General features: G+C 50.4%; 1 protein-coding gene across 1 annotated transcript in view; it reads right to left on the bottom strand.

The window, feature by feature from the left end:
• Nucleotides 1-20,859, bottom strand: part of SMC2 (structural maintenance of chromosomes 2) — a 380,518-nt gene that overhangs the window by 121,703 nt on the left and 237,956 nt on the right. Inside the window, exon 20 of the mRNA XM_086962048.1 lies at nt 5,151-5,345. Within this exon, the coding sequence (XP_086818174.1) occupies nt 5,151-5,345 (195 nt within the window). The remainder of the gene's footprint in view (nt 1-5,150; nt 5,346-20,859) is intronic.

The following is a 20,859-nucleotide window of genomic DNA, read 5'->3' as shown; positions in this document are numbered from 1 at the left end:
GACCAATTTCACCAAGGAAGTCCTCCAAAACCGAACAGGCGAAGTACCCATCCCTATGAACCGGACTGTCCAGACAGTAATGTTTGGTGAATGTGTGCAGGCAAGTCCATGTTGCTGCCAGGCAGATGTCCAGGACCGGAAGTCATGTGCTAACGTAGTTGTCGCAGTTTTAGCTTTGTTGGAAAAAGCTTGCAAGTCTTCAAGGAGGGGGGGGGGGGGGTTGCTTTTTGGCCAATGCATAGCAGATTTTAACGCAGAGCATGACCCTGCAAGAGATGATTCGCTTCTGCACCACCCAGCCTTTCTTTTCACCAACACACCACACAAAGAATTGGTTGTCCACCTGGAACTCTCATGTGCGGTCATGGTAGTACAACAACATTCTTTTTAGGTCCAGAGGGGGGAGTTGCTCCTCTTCTTCAGAGGGGAGCATAGAAAGAGGGTAGGTTGACGGGCTGCCCTACATGAAAGGGTGGTGACCACTTTCAGCAGAGAGGAGGCACTGGTCCTTGTTCGATCGAATGGCATTCACAGACCCCCGGATTGACTCCCCAGCCGGCATGTCGATCGAACAAGGACCCGTGCCCCATACCCGGTTGATCGCTGACGGCCATGATGCATTGTTTTCCCTGCCCCCAGGCTGATGCGGCACTTTTCGCCGTTCCTGAATAAGTCCTGGTTTCCAACGTGTTATCGCTGAATTAACAGCACTACCTAAACAAGACAACCCAGTCCTGATTACGATCCAGATTCGAGTGGATCGAAACGCCATCGACTCAACAGCGCATTACTAGGCGTACCTCTCAATGTGGCTCAATACAAATTACAAAATCGTTGTATCTAGTGATGTCACTGTGTCACAATACTTGAGCCACCCACTGTACATTATTTGCACCATTGTTCACTGTGTGCCGTCCACGCTGTTCACCCTATCACATGTGTCGCCACGTTCGCCACAGACACGTTCTTGAGCACCAAGTGCTATATGGTTGTCACAGAATTTGTTCTATGCAGTGCTGCTTTAACTGTATATGCCCGACCATTATTATTAATTTCTAAATATAAGATGATCTACAATCTTCTATCAACTAAATAGTGGTCTCCTTATTTCTGTCATTGTAATGCTTGCTGCATACATGCTTATTTGTCTTTTACTGTTACCTGTTGGGATATTGTTTTTGTACCTACCTGGGTTCTAGAATGACATTACAGACTTCGGCAGGAAGGTTGAAAGCTCTCGACTGCCGCCGCTCAATCTCCATGCAAAAGATTTGGGTGGAAGACCATCCCCTGCTACTGCCAACAGAAGATCCTCCTGAAGTGGCTGCCTAATGGGGGAATCGATGACCTTGCTCAGAAGCTCGGGATACCACTCTTCGTGCTCAGTACGGAGCCACAAGAATGACTTAGGTGATATAGGCGGAAAGGCGAACAAGGAGACCTGAGCTCCGCTTGAGACAAAAAGCATCTCGAGCAAGAGCCACCTTGGAAACTTTAAAGTGCAAAAACGCTGACATTCTGCGTTCACAGAGGCGAACAGATCTAACAAAGGTTTTCCCCACTGCTGACGGATCTTGTGCCACCTACAGATGGAGACGCCATTCGTGATCTGCTAGGCACTGATGGCTGAATTTGTCCACCCTGGCGTTCAGTGAACCTGCCAGGTGTTGAATCACCAGGATATACCCTGCTGTTCCAGTCATGTCCACGAACACTGGGCTCTTGACAGAGGGGCCACAAACTCACCGTCCTGTTTGTTGCAGTACCACATGGTGGAGTTGTCCATGACCACCCATACTAGCCTTGCCCCTGATGGAGGGTAGAAAAGCTTTCATCGCACAGAGTGCCATCAAATTGATCTGGAATCCGGATTCTGCTCAAGACCAAAGACCTCTGATCTCCACCTTTCACAGATCGCTGCCCCTTCCCAGGAGTGACATTTGTCACTACTGTCAGATCTGAGAGGAGTCTCCACTGACCCAATCGTGGTTCGTAAACCACAATTGCACATCCTTAGAAGTGCTCTCCAAGATCTGGACATTGTCAGAGAGGTTACCTTCATGCTGTGCCCATTGGAACTTCAAGTCCCACTGCAGAGCTTGCACATGCCATCAGGTAAGTGCCACAAACCTAATGCAGAAGGCCATGAGTCCCAACAGCCCCAGAGTCTGCTTTACCGAAATCCAGGATTGAGGCTGAAACATCAGTATCACAACCTGAATATCCTGGACTTGTGAGGATTAGCCCGAAACAGCACTGTGTCGGGAACAGCTCCAATGACAGTGAACATCTGAGAGGGAGTCAGGTCTGACTTCGGCACATTGATAGTAAACCCCAGCGAGGGCAGAAGGTTCGCCATAGTCTGGAGTTGGGACACGATAACCTGGGGGCTAGCCTGCCTTCAATGGAAAATCATCAAGATAGGGATAGACTGGCACCTCTTATATCCGTACATGACCTGCAGCCACCGCCATCACCTTGGTGAACACAAGAGGAGTGCTTATAATGCCAAAGGGGAGCACAGTGAATTGAAAGTGCTCATGGCCTTCTGTAAACCGCTGCTAGCATTGGTGGGAAGGCAGGACTGGAATGTGGAAATAGGCGTCCTGCAATTCTAACGCTACCATTCAGTCTCCTGGGTCCAGGGATGACGAGACCGGAGCTACTGTGAATATCCTAAGTTTCTCCTTTTTGAGGACCAAGTAGCGGGCTCGTAGATCTGGGATAAGACGAAGGCCTTTGTGGGGACCAGAAAATAGCAAGAATAGCAACCACCGCCTACTCCTGTCACTGGAACCCTCTCTAGAACTCCCTTTGCCAAGAGAACCATGACTTCCTCACAGAGCAAGGACAAATGATCCTCATCAGCCGTCGTGAGATGGTGCCATAGAGGGAGTGGTAGTCTCGAAGGGGAGGGAGTTGCCCTTTCGGACAATCTGTAAGACCCACCTGTCCAATGTTAAGAACTGCCAGGATCTGCCATCACCTGCCAGTGGGGCAGGTGATGGCAGATCCTGCCACCAACTGAATGCCCATGATCGTAAAGGGGCAAATTAGGAGGGCTTGGAGGCTGCAACTGCCTGATGGGAGGTCTGGGGGTGAACGGTCCACATTGCTGGCTACCTGACCCAGGAGGTCTATGGGTACCACGCCATCATTTACGCAAAGGCTAGGGAGCATGCATAGCTCGGTGGCTGGGAGGCAATTTGAGCAGTTGGAAGCTCATTCCATAGCCACACAAGACAGCGTGGGTGTGACGTGGGGCTGCTGAGAGGCCCAAGGACTTGGCCGTAGACCGTGGTTCCAGGATGCTTGTTTCCGGTCCAGTGAAGACCTGGCTTGGCAGTTCGGTCTGGACTGTTCCCATGAGCCTCAGGGTCAAGACTGATTTGCATATGGCTGGGTCTAAACTGGGCTGGCATGGTGAGCAAAAGAGCGATGGATTTAACCCAGATCTATTGACTGAGGGAGAATATTTGATTTGCTTTGCATTCAGTCCATCATCTGCACGTCTTTTGCGGTCCTCTTGGATCTGTGGCAGCACTTGGACAACGCCTCACATAGTTTTGGAGTTAATCACAACTGTGGGTTGCACCACCAAATTCAAAGTCCACAAATGATTGGGTCCATTCAATGTTGTTAATGTTAAATTTCTTTATTCTTCTTTTGTGATAAAAAACAGCCAACACGTTTCATCCAGCTTCAGTGGACTTCATCAGGGCTCATTTTTAGATTTCAAGTTTTTAGCTCTGTAAGGAATTGCAAATGCACTGCGATATTCAGTAGGTCTGTTACTCCGCAATCGAACTGTACCCTCTCGTATCCAGGGTAGTTCGATAGTAATTGGCTCCTGTGCCGTGAGAGTTTTCAACTCCGGGACGCCAGCAATCCGCGTCTTACTCCATGCTCTCGATTGCTGGCGTCCCAGAGTAGATTTATAAGGAGCTACAGGAAACATGCTTCAAAGATGCCACTTTTACAGGCACCTTAGATTTAGAGACTGTAATCTACCTCTTTTTTTCTGTCTTTAGGAGGGTGCGTGAAGAGTGCTCCTCATGGGCATCTTAAGAAGGGGAATCGTTGGAGGGATCTACGTTCAGAAAATAGTGAAATTTACTTTCTACCACTAAAAGTTTTTGAATGGTGAACTTGTAGCAGATCTTACAAGCTTTAACTTTTGGAATTTTTTAAAAAAGGCATAGGGGTTCACATGTATAAAAAAAAAAGTAATAAAACCTAAGCCAAAAAAACGAGAACATGGGAAAACCAAAACCACAGCTCAGTAGATCTTGAGAAAATGCTATCTAAAGGAAGAAAGCACAAAAATGATAACAGATGCATCTATAATTGTTCATCTGAAATTATTATTAAAAATAGAAATATAAAAATACTTATATATTAATTTGAGATTAATTCCAAAGTAATTAATTGCACCAAAGTAATCACATAGAAGCTGCTTTATGTTGGAGTACATGCAGTAAGTACACTCTTTGTGAGGGCAATCCAATCACTGAAGAGTTTCTTCTAGCCACTGGTCTTGCATAGTTGAAAAATCATTCACAGGAGAATCCGAAATAGTGGGAAAAAGTTACAAGCCTTGCTTAAATCACCCCCAAAGCAACAGCCATATAGCATTCGGGTTGCTTTAGAGGTTGGAGATTATGTAATGACAAGACAGGGTTGATATAGTGAGTTTTTCTTCACACACTGCAGGCAAAAGAAATCTTTGTAAGGTGGAAGTTTACTTAATTCACTCATCATTGGTTGTAGCTTAGTTATTTTACAATTAAGTGATAAGATTCTAAAACCGTTTCGATTTTAGAACTGTTACGCACAATAATGATATTACTGCTATACTGAACTTATTCTGGGACCTCCTGGCTCAACAAGAGTGAATAACTAAAGCATATGTGAAACCATAAAAGATCTAGTGCTGGTGGACTCTGCATGTCATAAAAGACAAAATAAACCACAAATCATTTTCAAAGTTACAATGTAGCAAATCACTTCTATTTTACACTCCAACCAGTCTAAACTTAAAGAGTAGGTCTGTAAGGCTTGCCATCATTACTTTCTTGAAGTCCTCTGCAGCCAATGAATGGATCCAAGACATAGGAAATCTAATGAATTTTATATAAAACAATGCTTACTTTGGCTGCTGCCTCTGTACTATCGCGTTTGAGTTTACTGATATTGTGATCTAACTCTTTAATTTTTAGCTGATGATCATTGTTTTGCTCCCGCAGCTTGGCAGCTTCCGAGGATTTTGCCTTGATTTCCTTTTCTTGGCCCATGATAACTTCCTTCTGTTTGGTCAGCTCAGCTTGGGCTTTCTTCACAGATTCCTACATAGGGGGTATATAAATGATTGGTTTTTATTTAGGATTTTTCCTTTAAACGCACCAGGACAAAGCTGCACTTATTTGGTGGAAATGACATACTAAAAAATCCTACAGTTCTTAATGCAGTGCAAAAATGCAATTTAATGTACAGACGACGCGTTAAATAGTACAAATGCAACATCACACAATTCTACATTTACATTTTGAAGGAAGACTTTACAAATTCAGGTTTTCCACTAGTGCTTCCCCACAGCAAATGAGAGAACTGGTTGTGGAGAAGGACCAAGTGTTGAGATGGACGTTAGAAGCCTAGCACAAAGGCGACCATCATCCTACGCTACCAGGCATGCGGAGTCCAATGACTCACCCATTCACCCATCCAGATACATGTGAAACTGCACACCCAAACAACTCTATTCTCCTACCACTTTGACACATTCCTACCAAAGATGTTCATCATGCATGCCCCAGACACCATGAAAACCTACAGTGCCTAGATATGTGTTAGAATGAAAGTTCTTAGTGCCTCTTTTTGTATAATCATCCCCAAAGATTTGGTCTGATGCTGCTGTTTTTTTTTACATGCGTGTGCTCTGACCCCTCAAAGTATGCAATGCGCACAACTGGACACTACCTGATTGGCACGCTTAAATTGCCTATAAGTGCCTAGTATATGGTGTGAGAAAGTGGCTCTGTATATACTGGACCCAAGTAAGGTACAGGGTTCACAGAGTCCACAATCCCCAGAGGTATAACAGAGGTTAAAGTCAGGGTTGACCTTACTCTCAAAAGTGGTAGCTTGGACGAGCAGTAAGCCAGTACCAGAGGACAGTGTAAAGCATTTGTTGTACACACTCAGTCAGCAAAAGGTTTCACACACTCAGAGACTGAACTCCAGGCCAATTGTTTTTATATCAAAGATATAGTTGTTTTATTTTTAGAACCAACAGGTATCAAAATATACTTTTCTCAATATGAGAGGCCTCAGATGAGTACTATGCATGAAGGCAACACACTTTGTAAACACAATAGGTACAGGGGTTGTAGTAGGCAACAATTCTAAACACAATTTAGCATTGATCTCAATGGGGTTTTCTACACAAACAGTTGATTACTTTGTAGATTACTTTTGTAATTTCAGGACTGAGTTCTAGATTCAGTCCTGGGGTCTAAGCTGAAAACAGTTTAGTAAAAACGTTTTAGTTATTGCAGTGATTTTTAAGGAATATAAAGGTTATTTTAAAAGTTCACAATTCAAAACTTTTCAATGGAAATTCTGGCAATGTTATCCAATGGGAGAAAATTCATGTTACAGGTAGAGTATGTTCTCGTTACTTTTGTAATCCAGTACTGGGCTCCTAGGTCCAGCACTGGGATCTCGACTTAAGACAGGTAAGTAACTATGTTTCAGTAGTTGGTACGATTTTAAAGGAATATTTAAAGTTTTCAAAAGTAGACACTTTTAGAAGAAATTTCATAGAAAAGCAGACTATGGATTCCTATGGAGAAAATTCAGGTTACTAGTAAACCCGGTTAGGATTACTTTTGCGATGCAGTACTGGGCTACAAGGTACAGTACTGGCTTCTCTCCTGATCACAGGTGAGTACTTTGGAACTCGGCTGATTTTATAGGAATATTTTAAAGTTTGAAAACTTCACACTTAGAAGAATTTTCGAGTCAAAACCAGTCAATGTTATCCTATGGCAAGTAAGTGAGTTATCGTTTTCGAGGCGAGTACTCCACTGGTGAAGTTAAGGTTCCGGGCAATGACTCTGGGGTCCCCCAGGGTCAGGTAGGTACAGTTGGTACACCCTCAGCAGCACAGGGGCAGCCGGGTGCAGAGGTAGTTAGGCCCAATGTTATCCAATGGTGGGCAGGGGGCCTCCGGTTGGTGGCTACTGGCTAGCAGGCCACGCGGCTGTGGGAGCTGGGCTCCTGGTCACTTCCTCAGGGTAAAGGGGGAAGTAGCATAGCACACAGGGTGCACGGCCAGCGGCACTCGGGCGGCTGGGTGCAGGGTGCTTTTGAGCCGTCGGGTGCTCAATGTTATTCAATGGGAAAGGTAAAAAGGGAACAAAGGCTGCAGACTCGGGGACAGTGTTTCTTCAGGTGCGACCAACACTTTGAGAGGTAAGTTGGGATCTTGGAGAAGAGGTAGGTACCCAAAAGGGAGGCACAGGGAGCCGCAGGGCACCGGGTGCAGGGGTGTCTTTGGGCGTCGGGAAATCTTACCCTCAACTGGTCGCGGTTGGGTGGGGTCCTGGTTCTGAGGCTGCAGGCGTCGTCTGGTTTGTTGAGTAGGGTCTTTGGGCACTGGACTTCGGGTCCCAGTCGCCAGGGGGGACATCCTCGTGGTCTTTGATCACTCGGGCACGGCCGGGCTTGCCGGGTGCAGAGTGGGTTGGTCGGGAGCTTCCTGGCTGGCACCAGGGGTTGGTTGTTGAGGCAGAGCTTCTGCTTATGGGAGTCCCAGTCTTTCAGAGGGTCAAGGCAGGCAGGTCCTCCAGGAGTCCCAAGGTTGCTGTCCGCAGGAGTCGCCGGGATTAAACAGGAGCAGGATCCAGGATTGACAGGTCGGTAGGGTGGGGGCCAAGTCAGTTGGTGTCGTCCTGTTGTGAGCAGCTGCACGGCGGGTCTTACTCTTCTTGATCTTTCTTCTTCTTCTTATCGGGATCTGAGGAAGGAAGGTTCAGGGTGCCCCTAAATACTAAGTTTAGGGACGTTACAGGTAGGGCAAGGGCAGGGACCAATAGGTCCCTGTCCTGGGGTGGGTACAACCCCTAGCCTGTTCCTCTCCTGTGGGAGCGGGGCAGGAGCCTAGCTGTGATTGGGCAGGGCTCCCCATCTTCAAGATGGCCGGAGCTCGGGGTCGTGCTTCACCTCGCCTCTCCCACCTGAGGGGTGGGGTTGGCACAGGCTGGCACACCCCCCTTATTGACGTACGGTTTCCCGCCAGAGTGGGGGTTAGGACTGGTGGGGGCCAGTTGCTGAGTACAGCAAGTGGTCTGGAGAAGCTCACAGAGGCGGCATGCCTTTGAAGCTTTGCCCTGCCCATCCTGTGGGAGGAGACCTAGCACCTCGCCCAGGATGTGCATTGTTGCAGGCCCAGGAGAGTGAGGGGCTCTCCACCCAGGGGTCCAGCAACATGTATGCTGTATGGCAGCCTGGGCAGCCACTCAGCCCAGACGTGGATTGTAGGTTAGGTTTCAGGGGGCATCTCTAAGATGCCCTCTGTGGTGCATTTAAAACTAAATCCCACACTGGCATCAGTGTGGGTTTAATGTGCTGAGAAGTTTGATACCAAACTTGTCAGTCTTCAGTGTAGCCATTATGGTGCTGTGGAGTTCGTAATGACGACCTCCCAGCACCATATACTCTTAATGGCAGCACTGTACTTACAGTGCCCAAAAATGACCCTGGGTACTGTAGGGGTACAGGGCTCAAGCACATGTGCCCACACCACTGGCATTGGGCACCCAGCTAGAGGGGTGACTGATGTATGCTAGGGCAGTGGGTTTGTGGGCATGGCACACAGGGATGTGTGCCATGTCAACTCTTTGTTTAGTTCTGTAGACACTCAGCCTGCAAAGGCAGCATGTGGGTGTCCGGGTACAGGGCTCCTAAGGGTGGCACAATAAGTGCTGCATCCCTTAGGGGTCTTCTCTGGTCACCAGGCCCTGGGTACCTAGGGTACCATTTACTAGGGGCTGACAGGTGGCCAGAGATGCCAATTGGGTATTTAGTTTCAACACAGTTTTAGGGAAGGAACACAGGCCCTGGGTACCTGGTTGGCAGGAGCCCAGGGCACACTCAGTCAAAGCACATCAGCAGTTCAGAAAAAAGTTGGGGCATACCAATGCAAGAAAGATGGCACTTTCTCACATATGGTACAAGAGGTACCCCAGGCTGGGGAGTTATATGTCACTAGTGGATTGCAGCACTTAATAGTGCCACCACTACAGTGGTCAGGTGAAAGCGTGTCTCTGGGTTGGCCACCACAGCTTAGGTGGGCAGCTCCCAAACTGCCAATTCGACATGGTAAAATAAACCCTCTTGCAAAGTCAAACCTTCCTTTTTAATATTAAAAAGTCACCTTTAGGAAAGGCCTTTGTAGGTCATAGGGCAGGGTGCTAGATATTAAAAAGAAGTGCATGTTCCTCTCATGCTCGACATGCCAGACAGTGAAAACTCTAAAATGCTGTATCCACTGTAGTGAGGCTGGTGGTCCCACTGGCTACCATGCAGTTACACTAGACCCTGCACTAAGTGCTCGCTTCAATTTGTAACCACCAAAGACATTACACCAAGATATCAAATTGTTACACTGAACCAGACTCATTGCGGAGATCAAATTTATAGTAACTTTTAATAGGAAGGTGACTTTAGAAAGTCACCACTTTGTTGTCCAAACCTTTGGTAGCCCTTTCGGACTAGCTACACCCGTTGTCGGAGACAACAGGCTGCCCTATGCTAGGAAGTGTGAAGCGATTCCAGGAACAGGAACAAAGACTTGCTGGTGTGACCTCCTTCAGCAGGATGGCTACCAGGCAGTGACCACAGAGGGCCCAGCTTCAAAGAGGATACGGTCTCAGTGAAGCAAAGGCTGGTTACAGCTTAGCCTGTGCACTCCTTTTTGTAGACAGAGAGGCTGGCATCTCCTCCAGAGGAGGGAAAAGCCATTGTACAGACTGTTATCCAGGAGTAGTAGCTCAGCATGCTTGGTACACCCTAGGGGTATGCCCAGAAGTCCACAAAGGTGATGAAGGTTTGATTCATCTTGGATTTAGGCAGAGAAAGGTACTCGGGGATTGTTTTTGGCTAAGCCCCCGGGAAATTATGTAAATCAGGAAGGGTTGCCCCGTGGGAATTGTTGCCCAATTAGCTAGAAAGTACTCCCTGCCCACAAATACAAAGTTAGCATAAAAGTGTCCGCCCTAGCACACATTTTTCAGATTGCTCCCAGGCTGGACAGAAAACTAAAGGAGGATTTCCCTGCTACTCCCTGGACCCAGCATAGAGGCTGTACCAACCAAAGTCTAGACTGCAGCTGCTGAATATGAGGGGCCGACAAAGAGGACTGTGCCCACTCACCGAAAAGAACTACACTTCTGCCAGTAAATAAGTGGGTATTTCACAGGCTACGTGGCTAGTCCCCTGTTAATCATCAGGATTACAAAAGCTAAATAAGCCTGCATCCTCAAGATACCAGCTGCCCAGGAACGCCTACCCAAAGCTGCACAGTGAAGTGCAGCATGAGACAGTCCTGACTGCCACGAGGTGCCACCAAGGTTGGTGGACCCCTGACAAATGGCCCCTAACAAAAAATATTTGCTTACCTGCAATGAAACAAGACAGATGTAACTAGAAAACTAGTTGCAAGTGGACCTAAGCTGCACCCCACTGGTGCATCATGGGAGATGGTCTTCAGGCCGGAGACAAACCCTGACGTTCATGGACCCAAGGGTGGCCCCAGAATGACCCATCCCAAACCCCTGCATCAGCATTCTTTGAAAGACCATCATACTGGATAAATATACAGCGAAGAGACAGACTGCGAAACCCACCAGGTAACTGTCCCCCTGGACTAGAGTGGTGACTGCGACTGGCTCCCAACCAATCATAGTCCTTTGCAAGAGAGTTTTAGTAGTTGTTCTACCACCCTGGCTCATAGTTGCTCAGCTACTTGTAAAATGTATTGCAATTTAAAGCCTGAACTACAGTGTTTTAACCTAACTTTGCCCTTGATAGATTTTTAGCATTTTAGTCTCTCCAAAGATGAAAATATACTCAATTTTCTTTATAAATTTGTGTTAGATTTTTTTATTGAATTGTGTCGCTTACTTATTGATGGGGCTGGTACTTCTAAATACACTACATTTGTTCCTTTGATAAAGCCCATCCACATTGTGGCAGAGCTACCCAGGACTAAGCTAAAGGTTTCGCTGAAGAACTTAAGTAGATCCGATATAGATTGTTACATTATTATATGGTGAGGTCTCACAACCACACCACATAATAATCCACTTTCCTACAGCTTTAGGAAAGCAGTGTTGCCCTTCCCTTAGATTTTCTGGATAGAAATGCACTGTTTTTAGGTCTCGACCTCTGCCAATGCGCTTGAGCATTGAAGATGTCGAAACATATAGAGAGTGCAACAGGAAAGATGAACAAGAGGGCTTTGGCAAGCGGATTACGCAGAGTGCATGTGCCCGTGCACGCGCTTGCCATTTGCTCCCGAGCCGCCTCGCATCATCGCATCAGACCCGCCACAGCAATGCCGAGAGCTTCAGACATCAAAGGAATGCTCTCCCCCACCCCCTATGCGCAATGCCAGAGCTTGTACTTCGAGAGGCATGACATTTCACACCAGCCACTTCACGCGGTCCGCAGAATCAGCCCGCCTCCCAGCGCTGCCGTTACATGCTCCCAGGGAAGCTGTTAAAGCTATGTTTTCAAAGAAAATATGCAATTTACTTGGCAGTTCTAGGAATAAACTTCATATTTCATTGGCCCGTGCTGCATACACAAATCTCATCAGCGGCCTAGGTATTTTTCATAGGAACAGACCACAATGACTTTTTCTGCCCCTTTCACCCTGGTATGTCCTACTGTTTATTTTGTGTGGGTTTACATATCACTGAAACCCATTCCATGCATCCAGTGTTTATAAACATCTCTTGCTTGGGCGAGCTGAGACCGGACTGGCACTAACTTTTGAAAGGGCATGTCACTTAAAATAACTTTATTTTTATTGAATTTTGGATGATCTAGCTGTAAAAAAGCTGCAGCTTCTGAACTTTACACGCCCCAGAATTCTGATGTGCTGTTGCTGTGTGGCAAATGTAATGCAGGGGTGATCTGAAGGTAAATGTGCCTCGAGCTCCAGGAAACTTCCCATAAACGTTGATTCACTAGAATGCCTGGTTTAGTGGCATTGACGTCTCAAGACCTACAGTGACATCACAAGGTGGATCGAAGGCCATTAGAGGCCTGCTAACCTGCAGCCTTCATGCATGCCCGTTAATGCCTGTCGATGCTACACCCTCAATGAGGAAATAGGGTTTATTCTCCTCCCCTGCCTGGACAAGCAACTCCCGAATTTTGGACGACAATCTTAGCTAACCTTAGCTATTATGCAGTCAATACTTAATAATGTCCCCCTGTAATGTCCGAACCAAACAAAACAACTGCTGTGAGAACTGAATGTCTGCACACCTTGCAATGTCTTCCCGGTGTGCTTTAATTCCAACAGAACAATTCTCTATCCATTATTCCCTACTGGGTGAAATATGCAATTCACAACACTATTGCACATGAGGCGCAACTTCTGGCAACATCATGTACACAATGATTTCCACCTCAAATTATTCTAACACATCACCCCTCAGTAACAATACACATACCATCAACCAGTTGAAAACTGTACACCCCGGCAAAAGGAGACAAACAGCAATGTTCTATCTACACATCCACTGAAATAAGGCGGCACACACATCTGTAACAGTATCTGAAAACCTCTAATGTAATCCATCACTAGACAATACATTTGTGTATCCCAACTTTGCCAGTGCTCGCACTGGAATGTCTCACACATACATTATGCTTGGGTGTAACCCTGCCCTGTGTTCCTGGCTGTATATGAAACATGGATCCTGACTTTTTGTGTGCCCAGTGGCCTACGCCTGTCCATGGTAACATAAGGTCAATCAATCAATCAATCAATCACGGCATTTGTAAAGCGCGCTACTCACCCGGGAGGGTCTCAAGGCGCTGGAGGAGAGGGGTATGTTACTGCTCGAACAGCCAGGTCTTGAGCTGCTTCCTGAAGGAGAGATGGTCTTGGGTTCGCCGAAGGTGGGTGGGGAGGGAGTTCCAAGTCTTGGCTGCCAGGTAGGAGAAGGATCTTCCTCCGGCGGTGGCTCTGTGGATGCGCGGTACGGTGGCGAGGGCGTGGCTGGTCGATCGTAGCTGGCGGGTGGGCGTGTAGAAGGTCATGCGGTCGTTGAGGTACTTGGGGCCCAGGTCGTGGAGAGCCTTGTGTGCGTGGGTGAGGAGTCTGAACGTGATTCTCTTGCTGACGGGGAGCCAGTGCAGGTCTCTCAGGTGTCCGGTGATGTGGCTGTGTCGGGGGATGTCCAGGATGAGTCGTGCGGAGGCGTTCTGGATGCGTTGGACTCTTTTTTGAAGTTTGGCTGTGGTTCCGGCGTAGAGGGTGTTCCCGTAGTCTAGTCTGCTGGTGATGAGTGCCTGGGTGACGGTCTTCCTGGTTTCAGTGGGGATCCATCTGAAGATCTTGCGAAGCATGCGCAGGGTGTTGAAGCACGAAGATGAGACGGCGTTGACTTGTTTGGTCATCGACAGGGAGGAGTCCAGGATGGAGCCCAGGTTGCGTGCGTGTTCCGTTAGCTTGGGAGCAGTGCCCAGGGCCGGGGGCCACCACGAGTCGTCCCAGGCGGAGGGTGATGATTCCAGGATGAGGACTTCCGTCTTGTCTGAGTTCAGTTTAAGGCGGCTGTTCCTCATCCAGACGGCGACGTCTTTCATCCCTTCGTGTAGGTTGGCTCTGGCAGTGGTGGGGTCGTTGGTGAGGGAGAGGATCAGCTGGGTGTCGTCAGCGTAGGAGAGGATGTTGAGGTTGTGTCGTCGTGCGATGGCTGCGAGGGGGCTCATGTAGACGTTGAAGAGGGTTGGACTTAGTGAGGATCCTTGTGGTACTCCGCAGATGACCTCGGTGGCCTTGGATCTGAACGGGGGGAGGCAGACTCTCTGGGTTCTTCCGGCGAGGAACGAGATGATCCACTCCAGTGCTTTCTCTCGGATTCCGATGTTGCTGAGGCGCTTCTGTAGGGTGCGGTGGCAGACAGTGTCGAACGCCGCAGAGAGGTCCAGGAGGATGAGGGCCGCTGGTTCTCCGTTGTCGATCAGGGTTCTGATGTCGTCGGTGGCTGCGATAAGGGCGGTCTTGGTGCTGTGGTTGGCCCGAAACCCGGACTGCGAGGGGTCGAGGGATAAGTTCTTCTCAAGGAAGGCGGCAAGCTGTCTGTTGACGGTCTTCTCGATGACTTTGGCCGGGAAAGGAAGGAGCGAGATGGGACGGTAGTTCTTGAGGTCGGTGGGGTCCGCCGTTGGTTTCTTCAGGAGCGCGGTCAGCTCGGCGTGCTTCCAGCTCTCCGGGAAGGTGGCGGTGTGGAAGGAGGAGTTGATGATGTCCCGGAGATGGGGTGCGATGATGGCGTCGGCTTTGTTGAAGACGTGGTGTGGGCAGGGGTCGGTTGGTGATCCGGAGTGGATGGAGTTCATCGTGCGGGTGGTGTCTTCGGTGTTGATCGGGGTCCAGTTGCAGAGGGTGGTGGTGGCGGGCGTTGGTAGGGTGCGTGGTCTGTGCGTCGAAGCTGTTGTCTATGTCGGCGATCTTGCGGTGGAAGAACGAGGCGAGTGAGTTGCAGAGGTCTTGAGAGGGAGTGATGTTGTTTCCGGCGCTGGGGTTGGAGAACTCTTTGACGATGCTTAAGAGTTCCTTGCTGTCGCGGGCGTTGTTGTCCAGTCGTTCTTTGAGTGCCGACTTCTTGGTGGCGCGGATCAGCTGATGGTGTTTGCGGGTGGCGTGCTTGAGGGCGGTCCTGTTGTCTGTGGTCTGGTCGAGCCGCCAGGCTTTCTCGAGGGTGCGGCAGTTCTTCTTGGATTCCTTGAGTTCGTCAGTGAACCAGGGGGTTTTCTCGCTGCCGGGTCGGCTGGGAGGGTTCCTTAGTGGTGCGAGGTCATCGGCGCAGACGGTCAGCCACTTGGTGAGGTTGCTGGCTGCTTCGTTGGGGTCCGTTGTGCTGGTGGGAGTGTTCTGGCTGAGGGAGGCGGTGAGCTGCTCGGCGTTGATCTTGCTCCACCTTCGGCGGGGAACCTGTTGCGGGTGGTGGTGGGTCGTAGCTCTTCTGAAGCTGAAGTGGACGCAGCTGTGGTCGGTCCAGTGGAGTCCGGTGGCGTGGCTGAAGGAGATGTGCTTGCTGGATGAGAAGACTGGGTCAAGCGTGTGGCCGGCGTAGTGGGTGGGGGTGTTCACCAGTTGCTTGAGTCCGAGGTTGGAGAGGTTGTCCAGCAGAGCGGTGGTGTTTCGGTCGTTGTTGTTCTCCAGGTGGAAGTTGAGGTCCCTAGGAGGATGTAGTCGGCGGAGGGAAGAGCGTGCGGGCTGATGAAGTCTGCGATGTCTTCGCTGAATTGTGTTCGTGGTCCCGGGGGTCTGTAGATGAGGGTGCCTCGGAGGGTGGTCTTGGGGTCAATGTGTATCTGGAAGTGCAGGTGTTCGATGGCGGTGATGTTTTCTTCTGAGTTAGTCGAGATGCGGATGGTGTTCTTGTGTACGATGGCGATGCCTCCTCCCATCTGGTTGACGCGGTCCTTCCGGGTGATCTTGTATCCGTCCGGGATGGCTATGGCGATGTCGGGCGCTGAGGAGGCGTTCATCCAGGTTTTGGTGAGGAAGGCGACGTCCGGTGCTGTCGCTTCGAGCAGGTCCCAGAGTTCCACGGCGTGCCTGTGGACGGAGCGGGTGTTGAGCAGGATGCACTTCAGTGGGTTGCTGCTGGTGTTCGACTCGACAGGGGTGGTGCAGGTCCGGAGGCAGGTCCGGAGGCAGGTGAATCGGCCGGCTTGGCAGGCGAAGGGTCCATGGGTGCGTCTCGGGGTGGCTCGGTAGCAGGTAGGGTTCCGGCCGGTGTTGAGCGCGTTGAGGGTGGCGGCGTCGTAGGTCCGTCGGGTAGTCGCGCATCGGTGGGGGCCAGGAGTCCTGGCACTGGGCGCGGTCCAGGCACGGACGGGCGCAGACGGGCTTGCCTTTGCGGGCTTGCCTTCGGCGCACAATCGGCGTGCCCGCTGCGCGTGCAAGGGGACGTCATAAATAAGGAGCCGGGAGGGAGGGTCAGCTGGGTGGCGGGAGAGGGGCGGCGAATGGGCAGGAGGGGGGCGGGGCCGCAGGGAGGCAGCGGCGGGAAAGTGGTGAGTCGGGCGGCTCAGCGGCGGCTGGGTCGTCCGGCGTCAGGAAGCAGGATAAACCAGGCAGGATGCAGAAAAACCAGGCAGAGAGCAGCGGTGCGTGGGGCGACCTCGCCTGGAGTACAGTGACCTGCAGCGGCGCACTAGATGTGCCCTCATGGTGGGAATAGGGCTTGTGTCCAGTACTTGGGTAAGTCGCATCAGCAATTATTGCAGCGTACTCGGTCGCTCCCCTGCTCCCCCCCCCCCCAACCCCCATCCGCCTTGCACACCACATCAAAGGCTGCTGTTCCCCCGCCCACCCACCCCTCGCGCACTGTCTCTAATTGCCTTGCATGGTTGAGTGCCCTCCATTGTCTCCAAGCTTTAAATCCTATGCTGGCTATCAAAACGTCTCAATCCCCCCACCCCGGTTATACTTTCCAGCCCTCAAAAAGGATTTTGTGGCTAAAACGCAATTTCTACAATGCTCCTCACGCTGAAGTTATTTGTGCAGCTCAAGGTTAGATTTTCCAGCTAACTGCTATGTGGCACCATTAAACAGTGCACAATACAAACTAGCAGATTGGAAAAGAGAAAACTACATTTCCCAGCAACCATTTTGCTTTATGTATTTTTTTATTTTACAGAGCTTTATATAGCGCGAACTTCACCCAAATCTGTTATCAGAACGCTTTACATAGCACCTTTGGCATTACATGAGGACACATTCATTTTTGGTAGGTATGGGGAGATTAACCCCTTCACTGCGGCGGCTATTCCGCCGCAGTGCTAAGGGGGTGAGGGGGGCCACGCGACGGTCCCGTGCTCGTGACGAAACCGCTCCGTCACGGCACGCGGGTGAGCTGTGCTTGTGAGGGAACGGTTCCGTCACGACACCCTCCGCTCAATAGAACGCGCCGTGCAGGCGTGGCGAGCGGGTCGTGACGGAACAGTTCCGTCACCAGCACAGCCCACCCGACGCTCGTGATGGAACGGTTCCGTCACGAGCATGGAAGGGGTTAAGTGATTTGCCCAGAATCACAGGATGGTCAGCGTCATTGTCGAGACTCGAACCCAGTTCCCCAGCAACATCAAGATGCAATTGGAAATGTGCGCACTATACAATGGCTGTCACATTGATTGAAAAGACAATGGTTAATAGTGGCTGGAGGCGCTACTCTAGTGGAATTGGCAAAATTATGCGCACTGTAACTGAATTAGGGCGCAGAGTGCGCCTGACGGCCGTGCGGCCGTTGCAATATACCACTGACACAATCTGTGCAGTCACACTCCAGCATGCTTAATGGCTGTTGTTGAACTACAAGCCGAGCTTCCCTTCTAGATAAGGACCCTGCCGGACTTTCGCTGATCACTTTCAAATGCTGGCCTGTGCCACTTTCTCTCCACTGTCTGCTGTGACTTCTTGTGGGATAGGAAAACTAATGACAATTCGTATTTTGGGAAGGTAACTAGGGTCATTTCCTTAACTTCCTTCAAAGTACAGGCAACACAACATCTAAGAAATATGTGGCATCTTTATAGAGAGGAAATGCCAAAGTATGAACCTGCATTTCTTTGCCAATTAAGGGCAGATATCTCCACGAGCACACACCACCAGACGTCAGTGCACGCTTTCACCGGACACAAACACCACCAGCCATCAGTGCATGCTTCCACCCGGCACACAGCACCAGCCGTCAGTGCACGCTTTCACCAGGCGCACACACACACCACCAGCCATCACTGCACGCTTTTACCAGGCACAGACGCCATCAGTCGTCAGTGCATGCTTTCACCAGGCACACACCACCAGACGGCAGTGCACGCTTACACCAGGCACACACACACACACGACCAGCCATGAGTGCACACTTTCACCAGGCACAAACCACCAGCCGTCAGTGCACGCTTTCACCAGGCGCACACACACCATCAGCCGTCAGTGCACGCTTTCACCAGGCACACACACACACCACCAGCCGTCAGTGCACGCTTTCACCAGGCACACACACCACCAGTCGTCAGTGCACGCTTTCACCAGGCACACACCCCATCAGCCGTCAGTGCACGCTTTCAACTGGCATACACACCACCGGCCGTCAGTGCACACTTTCACCAGGCGCAGTCACCATCAGTCGTCTGTGCACGCTTTCACCGCTGCATGCTGCACACTACAGCACGCCTCACACTGCTGCACGCCTCACACTGCTGCACGCCTCACACTGCTGCACGCCTCACACTGCTGCACGCCTCACACTGCTGCACGCCTCACACTGCTGCACTGCTCACACTGCTGCATTGCTCACACTGCTGCATTGCTCACACTGCTGCATTGCTCACACTGCTGCATTGCTCACACTGCTGCATTGCTCACACTGCTGCATGCTGCACACTGCTGCATTACTCAAACTGCTGCATACTGCTGCATTACTCACACTGCTGCATGCTGCACACTGCTGCATTACTCACACCTGCACGCCTCACACCGCTGCACGCCTCACACCGCTGCACGCCTCACACCGCTGCACGCCTCACACTGCTGCACGCTGTAGGAAGGTGGATTCCCAACTATGGTTACCCCAGATTTTTTGCCTAGTGTTTAGCTGGTTTTCGACTTAGTTGGCCTGGGATCCTGCTAATCAGGGCCCCAGGCTATCTGCTCTCACATTAAAATGGACTCCATGTACCCTAGGTACATCTCCAATTGGATACTGGGTCACCTTATAAGCCCCTGTACAGTGTTCTATAGGTACCCAGAGCATAGGTGTATCCAAGGCCTACCAGGGGCTGCAGCATGTATTATGCCACCCCTGGCTGGCCACCCAAATTGACACAACTGGCTGATCACTCAGCTGTGGCAAGGTGGTGTAATCACCCTTTGCTTTAGATATAGTATACCTATATCCAACCTTATATCTAGACACATATATACCTATAAGTCACTCCTATGGCAGCCTTAACAATCCTGGAGGCAGAGTGCTTGGTTTTATGTGAGATGGTGCTCTAGCATGAGCTGAGCCTGTCTGCAGCTTTCGGAACCATGTCCTTATAGCTGTTCTAGGATATTGCCATACCATATACTCTTAAGTGCATTATGAACCTCGCGGTCAGATGCTAACTCTGGTTTAGCTTTATCAAAACATGTCGAGTAAGGTGTCATGCGTTTTGGAATACTACCCCCTCGCCAGTTCTGCCGATGGGAGTAGCATTCCACCCTTCTAGAGGGAGAAGAAATGTTGTTCCTACTATTCCCGGTTAAAGTTAACCAGAGCCTCAGCATCACAAAATGGATGCTGCTGCCACTGACAAAAGTCTGACCTCCTGCTGCTGGGAGTCCTTCCAGCGAGGGAGGCTTGGACAATATGTTTCCTGCCTTGGGAGGTGCTAGCACCACCCCAGACAGGCTTTTGTGTATTGGGGCAGGGAGGGCTGAAAGAAATGAGACACTGCCTGGGGCACACAAGGTGTCCCATGCATAGTCCAGTTCAAACAGGTGCTGGGGCACTCCAGCCCCAGCTCTGGCGCGAAACTGGACAAAGGAAAGGGGGTGTAACCACCCCCTTCCCTGGTCCCACCCATAGGAGGGACCTAGCAGGTAATCCAGCCCCTAGATTTGGTACATAGGTAGGAGCTGAGTCCCAAGACTTTAGATTAATCCTGACAAACTCTGAAACGAAACTCTGGACCTTCGACGATCTACTTTGCAAGAAGACGACTGAAGAATCTCCCTTGTGGTCAAGGAGTGACCACCCTGCACAAGCAGGCACCATCCAACGATCAACGGCTTCCTTTGTCGCCGCCTCCCACCGGAGCCCGAGCACAGAGCCTGACAAGAACCGGACTTCCAGACATCCAACAGCCCGATCCACAGTCCCAGCAAAGCTGAGACCCGTGGAGGCGACGAGAGACGTGGGACCGGCCATCTTGAACAGTCTGCGACATCCTCGAAGCTGTGCATTGGGGATTGAGAAGCCCCAGCCCTGAGCATCATCTGCACCGAAGATCAGCCCTGCACCCTCCACGAGTTCTGCGTGTGGCCCGTTGGCATTTTCCTGCTCGACGCGTCTGCCCGGTCACTTGCCCGCTGGCAAGTGGCCATTTTGGCGACGATCCTTTGAATTTACACCGCTGGTCTGGTTGCTCCAGAATGGCCCTTGCTTCCCTCAAAAGAAGCAGCCCCTCAGACCTTGCTGGTCTGAGTAAGAAGCCAACTTCGTATCCTGCGTGGGTTGCCTTTGCCAAGGCTTGTTGACTCCAATCCTGGAGCCGACAGCGAGAGCCTTCGTGAGATAGTCCGTGCCCGACTCCTGGTCGTCGTCGACGCCTCCTGATCCACGTGGCTGCAGAGACAAGCTTCACGACAGCACCTGATTGCTTTACGACATTGCCTGGTTCCTTCCTGGTCACTGGCTAGTGACCCAGACTCTGTCCCCTCGGCTTTCAGGTCCTCTTCATCTTCGATCCACCGGACACTTCTCTCCTGGTCGCCTGCAGCATCTTTCTTCCAGGCTTCATAGGATTCGACGACGAAACCTGACACACTTTGACACC

Source organism: Lissotriton vulgaris, chromosome 3_1 (genome assembly GCF_964263255.1).
Source record: "Lissotriton vulgaris chromosome 3_1, aLisVul1.2, whole genome shotgun sequence".
NCBI classification, from domain to species: Eukaryota; Metazoa; Chordata; class Amphibia; order Caudata; family Salamandridae; genus Lissotriton; species Lissotriton vulgaris.
The sequence above is the reverse complement of the archived record's forward strand: the minus strand, read 5'-3'. Positions and strand labels throughout refer to the sequence as shown.